The 7500-nt window shown below is 40.0% G+C and overlaps 2 protein-coding genes across 2 annotated transcripts in view; both read right to left on the bottom strand.

The window, feature by feature from the left end:
- Nucleotides 1-264, bottom strand: part of skor1a (SKI family transcriptional corepressor 1a) — a gene marked incomplete at its 3' end in the record, with an annotated part of 6810 nt that extends 6546 nt beyond the window's left edge. Inside the window, exon 1 of the mRNA XM_080531875.1 lies at nucleotides 1-264. This exon is cut by the window's left edge and continues 1470 nt beyond it. Within this exon, the coding sequence (XP_080388001.1) occupies nucleotides 1-258 (258 nt within the window). The 5' untranslated portion in view covers nucleotides 259-264.
- Nucleotides 265-6708: 6444 nt separating this feature from the next.
- Nucleotides 6709-7500, bottom strand: part of map2k5 (mitogen-activated protein kinase kinase 5) — a 71220-nt gene continuing 70428 nt past the window's right edge. Inside the window, exon 22 of the mRNA XM_080532542.1 lies at nucleotides 6709-7500. This exon is cut by the window's right edge and continues 779 nt beyond it. The gene's annotated coding sequence lies outside the window, so the exon portion shown is untranslated.

Genomic DNA, 7500 nt, shown 5'->3' with positions numbered 1-7500 from the left:
GATGCCGAGGGCCACGCGACGGTTGTGGATCTCGTTGTAACTGTAGTTCTTTAACAAGGTGTTGGAGATCTGGGCCAAGCAAAGTCTCTCCTGACAGTCTATCACCAGCGACACGATGGGCACTCCATACAAGGCCGTCTCGCTGACTTGGTTGGGCTTCAGGGAGAAGCTGGGCAGGTCCTGCTGCTTGGAGGTGATGGGCCGTGGGGAAGAGCTGGAGTCTCGTCCCGCTGGTAGCTGGTTGGGTATCGACTCCATTCCTGGAAGTCTGGAAAAATAAACACTTTTGAGCTGACTAAATATTCGATCATGCATATGAGCACAAGCAGTCGAGGCCTATTAGTATAGTGGTTACTGTCATGAACCTGTTTTTATTTTGTATTTGTAAATCAAATGGTTTGATTGTATCGTATAAGGCTATAGCATCAAGCATGGTGATAGAATGAATATGCCTCATCAACAATATTAATATTCCAACAACAATAATAATATTGCAAATGCAGTAGTCGCTCACTGTAGCCTACTGTAAGTCGCTTTGGAGAAAAGCGTCAAACTAAATGGGATATATTATATCACAAGAATAATGATGATGATGATGATAATAATAGGCTACATATTATTATTATGATTAATAATAATTATAATAAGAATACGAATAATATATATATATATATATATACAAACACACACACACACACACACACACACACACACACACACACACACACACACACACACACACACACACACACACACACACACACACACACACACACACAATGATGAATGTGTTCTAGGCCTAATAAAGATGTAATTGTATTATGTTAAATTATTATTATTATTTGTTTGTATTTGTATTATTTTGTGTTTAATTTATTAAGAATACAATAAATAATCTTGAATAATTAAGTGTACAGTTTACCCTGCAGAATAGGGTCAGTTGGGTCAGTTGATTAAGTACTAAATTGAGAAAGTAATAAAGTAAATTAAAATTTAAATTACATTCCAATAGGAGAGGCTTTTTCATTTTTTTTCATTTTTGAACTGTCAATTCAAAAGTCGAATTGACCCCAACCCTGTTGAGTATGTTTCCATGTCCATTGTACTCTTTACTTTTCTTACTTTAAATGTCTAACTGTCTGACATCTTTAAACCAAGGACAGTCTGTCATGCTTAGGGATGGAACATGGTCCTAATGTCTGGCTTTAAATCGGCTCAGAGGCCAGGGTCTGAGGGTGACTACTGACTACTTAGGAAAACGCCTTATCCTTAGATTCCTACGTAAAAGAGCAGAAGGAGAATCCTCAGAGCTGAGCTGCACCAAGGCGCTTACCGGAGAGGAACATAAGTACTAAGCCGCTTTCTAGGTAATTACACAGGTTCAGTTGTAGCCTAGGTCTTAGATCTGTTAATAACAGCCTTATAAGTAAGACTTGTCATGAAGTGTCTCCGTAGAGTACCGTTAGTAGTTTAGTGCAATGGTTTTTCTATGTGAACTTCTATGACAGATATTAACGTAGTGCCTATAATGCCTATAGTGATAATAACGTTATGCAAGGCTGACATTATTACACAGGAAACACATACGAAGACGTGCTCATATATAAGAGTCGATATGCAACGTCGTCAACGACGAACGAGAAATACACTTTAAATGGGAATACATGAAGGAATGAGAGATGGAATTGCAAAAAAAAACAAAAAACATACCTTTCTTTCAGGGAAATAACACAATATTCCAAGGCTTCAGTTGAAAACCAGTATTTCAAAAAAAAGAAAATAATTGTTGAGCAACCGATCCAAGCCAGTCCAGTCCGAGATAGCCTATATAGGCCTACAGAGTTTGCTACTGGACCAAGTCTGCGGATGAGTCTCTCTTTCTCTCTCCCTCCCTCTCTCTCTCCTCCCCCCCTCTCTCTCTCACTCTCTCTCTCCCTCTCTCTCTCTCCCTCTCTCTCCCTCTCTCCCTCTCTCTCTCACTCTCTCCCTCTCTCTCTCTCTCTCCCTCTCTCTCTGTCTCTCTCTCTCCTTTCTCAGAGCAGGCAGTGGGCATCCATCCTCCTCGGCTCTCTCGGGCTGAGTGAGGAAGTAAAGAGTGACCACATGACAGTCATAGAGAGCCACTCGCCACTCCTGGACAGTCAGACGCTCAAGAAGTGACCGCTAAACTCATAGTAAGACACACCCACTTAGCGCACCACTCCATCCCTTTAACCGTTAGTTGCCTGCGGGATCAGGTACAGCCAGTAAGGCTCATTTCAACTTCACTCAGTGGCTGCAGAGGAGAAAAGGCTCAGGGAAGGAATGACAGCAAATAGGACACATTAAGAGAGAGATGACTATTAGTAAATTGAGAGAGATGACTATTAGTAAATTGCCTGAGAAGAAGATAGAAAGACAGATAGATAGATAGATAGATAGATAGATAGATAGATCATTTCAACATTAATTCACTCCCCATAATAATATGAACGAAATTGCAGTGTGGTACGAGGGTGTAGGCTATTTTCCTATTATTAACAAAATTAGGCATAATATTTAGTGAGCAAGGAGATGTTTATATGTGTATCAACGTCGTAAATAACAAAATGAACATACTGAATATGAAATCAAAGCCCCAAAATGACAGGGAGTAGTATCATTTATCAAGTTACACGACCATCTGTTTGGCTTTCTCGTGGACACGCAAATCAATTCCAGTCCTTCTGGTGAAGACGCCATGAATGTATAAGGCCTGGATGTGCTTTTGTTCGAAACGTCAAACAATTCGACACGTTTTAAATCACACACTGTGCATTCTCCTCAGATTTTTGCATCGAAAATGGGGGGACCGAATCTTAGATGAGCTGAGCTGATAACTTAGCCTCGGGCAAAACTGTCATCTATCTCCACCCCTCCTCCATCCCTCAATGCCCACCCACGAAGCAAACAGTCTGTAAATAAAGCACATTATTTTGTTTGAGCACACGGGACACGGCGGAGAGAGCCAGTGTGATATATTAGAGGCAATAGTCTGAGGTAGCCTAAATGATGGAACCCAATACTGTAAGACCGTATTACCTATTCATAACCTGATCACCGGCCCACGGTTAACCTCGCTAAACCTACTGCTGGGGTATCAATACCATGCCCAAGTTCAAGGAAGGGACTCTTTTCTTTATTATCCCCCTTTATCCAAAACATTAAAACTATTTATAAGAGCTGAAATGAAGATTGTGTAGGCTATTTTAAGGGTCGGTTTTGAATAAATCCTGAACTAAAATCTGATGCTTCAAGTGAAAGAAATTGAGAGTAGTCTATTTAATCTAATTTTACAAAGACTGTATTTTCATTATAGGCTATCAAGGACACTTTAGTCTGCGATAACACACATTTCCCTATGTGCAAAGTGACACTGATTGTGCAGTAATTAATCAAAAATGTCTAGGCCAAAATGTTGAACAATTACCTAATCAAATAGGAGTTAATAATGTCCACAAACGCCCCAAGGCTACGCTATTGCTAAACAGCTCCCGAAAGGATGCCCATAAGGCCGAGCAGCTATAGCAGGCTATTGACTGTGTGGACAGATCAGAATATAGAGATATTTCGCCTATAGACAAAATGCTAGAGAGATTTGCGATTGACATAGTACTTTCACGACATGTTTTAAAGCTGTCTCCAAAATATAACCGTCCATAGGCCTATCCTATCAACAGGCCTATATCAAAATATCCAAATAATTGTCATTGGAATTTTGGAAAATTACAATAACAAATAGGCCTATGACATTCTGATAAAATTTGACTTTGAAAGTTACACTGCATTTGCTCTGCCTGTCTGCCTGTCATGCACACGAACTCGTCTCAGATGGCGAGCACGCGCGTCCCATCAGCTCAGTCCCATCATCCAATATTGATGCTGAAGGGAACAGAGAACAGACACCGACCTGGCTTCCTTCGACAGCTCGTCTTTCACGATCAAGAGGTTTTCCTCCAGCCCAACAATAATTACAATTTCATACTGTAATTATTCCTCTCTTTTTAATTATTTAGACCAGCGACTGAATGCGCCATTGTCACCGCTTATTCCGGCGAAACCTGAGCTCACGTGGGCTTCACGCGACACCCTCATTAAGGCGCGTGCGGAGATCAGCGGAGGTACGGCACGAGAGCTGCCCCGCTACGTAGGCGCGTTTAATTAGACATTTCTGCTGCGGTCATCTTAGGCGAGCTCCTTTATTACCGTTGGATACACATCAATGAGGTCTTTTTTCAAAGAGTAAATTACCCGAGCCTCATTTATATGCCTTCGATTGTTTAAACAAACCTGTGCTGAAATATTAATGTGTCACTGAGTTTAAGTCATTAGAATTCCCAACTCTCTGGAGGTGAACGTAATAGAATATTTACGACTTTGGGTATTGGATATTGACAGTGACGTTTGACATACGTTAACTGTATCAGTAAAATAACATTTGTTACAACATAAATAGGCTAAAAGTAATTTGGGATTCATAAACCTTTTTAACCTTTAGGCTACTTATCCAGGGTGTATAGACACACATAAGATATCTACATTGTCTATTTAATACATTTTGATCAAACGACGTCTCTAATACGGAGGGATAAAGAACAGATAGATGTGTAGCGCCTGGTATAGCCATTATATTCATCCACAACGTAATTGCCTATATAGACGAATAGAGAAGTTTGTGAATAGATAGCCGGCATTCATCTTAAAGTGAATAACACCTCTCCATTTGCCTAAAGGCCTATCTTTTGATTCAGAGAGCGGAGGGAGAGGTGACGTCGTCATTCTGGGGGCTCGTGGCATTATTATTGATAATGACTCTAACTAGGCCTATAGGTTCTGTTCGGTTCATCATTTCCTTAAAAAAACGTAATAAACATAAATAGCCTATTACAAGGGTTATTTTTAAATAGGGTTAGGGTTAAATACATGTAATAAACATAAATATGACACCATCCAAATGGTCTTTCAAGGACACAATGTGAAATATGCCGACAATGGATCACACATTTTGAAATGTTATAACCTAGACTATCACCTCGTTACAAGCTTTGAATGAATCAGAATGAAAAAGTAGTCTTTGATGCAGATACAATTGTGTCGTGCATGCGTATGGTGCCAGTTACTATGTTGTTGTCCGGGTTAAAGTTTAAGTAGGTTTACGCATGCCTATAGAGGCCTATTTCATATTTCAATAAACTAAAATACTTTTAGGGTAGGCCTATAGTAATCCTTATTTGGTACACGGTGCTGTAGCCTATCAGGCCTAGTAAAACATTTAAAAGAAGCAACAAAACTTTTTTAAGGTTAAAGCCTAAAGCAGGGTCAGTTCTGTGGGTCATGTAAAAACATTGTCACATAAATCAAACCAGTCTAATTCAGGAGAAGTTTAATAACAACACCGATTGAGGGCGAATGTTTTATAATTAACAGTTGTATCAGCACCTTATAAAACCACGACCCCAATAAATTCCACTTTAGAGGCGAATCAATCCTCTACTTACATAGGCCTATTGATTCCTCCGTGTGCTCGGTAACACTTAAATGGTCTATCTGCAGTTCGCACCCTTTTTGTTTCGAGTGAAAAGAGCATTTCGATTAGGCCTACACTTTTTTATTGGGAAAAGATTGCTCCAAGAGGAACGCGAAAATTAAACGGTGACATTTTAATTACTGGGCATTGATAAAGGGAGCCGGGTCCAGGGCGGGCTCTGCTGTCTGACCTGATGGGATAATCAACTTGGACCGCTGCGGAGAAAAGGCCAGGCGGCGATCCAACCCAGACGCGTCTCTGCGGCGTTGTTTGGCGATGCGTCTCCACTTAACGCAAGGGACTTGGAAATGGCGCAGAGTCTGGGTTGTAGAGGCGCAGAGTCTGCGCCATTTCCAAGTCCCCTGCGGTAAGTGGAGACGCATCGCCAAACAATACGGTGCTGCATGTTTATGCTAAAACGAGATTGAGCGTCCACATTTTCATCCGCGACACAATATTATCATAGGTCATATTTAACAAAGCACTATATCATTTCATCTGTCTTGTTAGAATTTATTTCCTCAACAATGTATATGTGAGAAGAAAAAAATCGAACTTTAATTTGATGTACATTTACTTCAATTTCCATTAGCTTCGAATGAGGTCGCTGCTAACCAAATTGATTATCTGTTTATGGCAATGGCATTTACATGCATGGGTCTGGATTGAGAGGGGTCAATATTGTAAGTGACAATATCTAAGAGGTTCCTAGTGTACCACGAGAGCTCGCTCGCTCTCTCTCTCTCTCTCTCTCTCTCTCTCTCTCTCTCTCTCTCTCGTTTGTCTTAATGAAGTCTCAGGTGCCATGGAGGGCCATCTTTAAGATGAACATGCCCTGCTGCACATTTAAAACGTTTTATCAACATCTTTTCCAATATCCTAATCTTAATCGAATTCAACCTATTCAATGTCAACAAGGAAACCAATTCAGCTCAAAATTGACCATACTCACTTGTAATTATTGAACAGAACCTTTGCAGTACCATAATCCTTTTCATTACAGAAAACCTTGAACACATGGAGAGGGAACACATTGGGGAACGTTGAAATTGAAAAATACAAGGAGAGAGAAGTTTTTGTTTAATTTATTTACTGTATTTACTGTATCTTACCTCATATTATTGCACTCTCTCTTCCCCATTGCAAATGAATAGTCGGTGCTTACAGAGGGACAACATGGCACATGGAACATTTTAGAAGCGTCACCTGGTAAACTCAGATGGGCATTCAATGAAGGTCACTTAAAATCACAAACATCCTTTAGGGTGCTTTCAAACTGAAACGCATTACAACGCATGGTTGTCTGCACAGTGCATTAACTTGTGCCTTCTACCAATCATTTATCATTGTCTTCTCATTGAGAACCATAGGGTTAAACTGTGCTTTTGAAGAACCATTTCTGGTGGTTTGAAAGCATTCTTGAGTGAAAAAAGCAAAGGCTTACAACACTGATTGAACCATTTTGATAACATTCAGAGCTGTTTTCATGATCTGTTAAAATTCAACTTTGGAGGATATACAGAAACTCTGTCAGACACGCACATCTGCCATGAAGCAAAAAATGAGGGCAGATTCTTTTCATTGAAATATTTCATTAAAAAATAATAATAATAGTGCTTTAATCAAGACTTTAACTGTACAAAGAAATAATACTTTAAAAAAAACAAAAAAAACGTCCAGGAGTATATTTGTGGGAGTATATTAGTAGGACATAGAGTGGCTTCGTCAACAATTCTCAGCTTAATGAGGTAAAGTAACGTCGTAAGAAAAAAACAGGCTCACACACAGGTTACTGCAGAACACACAGGCACTTGACCTGGGTGGAAACAGCATTTCATATTTTTTTTTTCTCTCCAATACTTGAAAGTGCACATGATCTAGTTAGCCTGGATGGAGAGGGGTTTGCACGTTCGACATGACTCCATTAGTTCCCATTTCACCAAGCAGGCTAAACC

Source organism: Nansenia antarctica, assembly GCF_963989245.1.
Source record: "Nansenia antarctica genome assembly, chromosome: 5".
Classification (NCBI taxonomy): domain Eukaryota; kingdom Metazoa; phylum Chordata; class Actinopteri; order Argentiniformes; family Microstomatidae; genus Nansenia; species Nansenia antarctica.
This window is presented reverse-complemented; position numbering and strand designations above follow the sequence as displayed.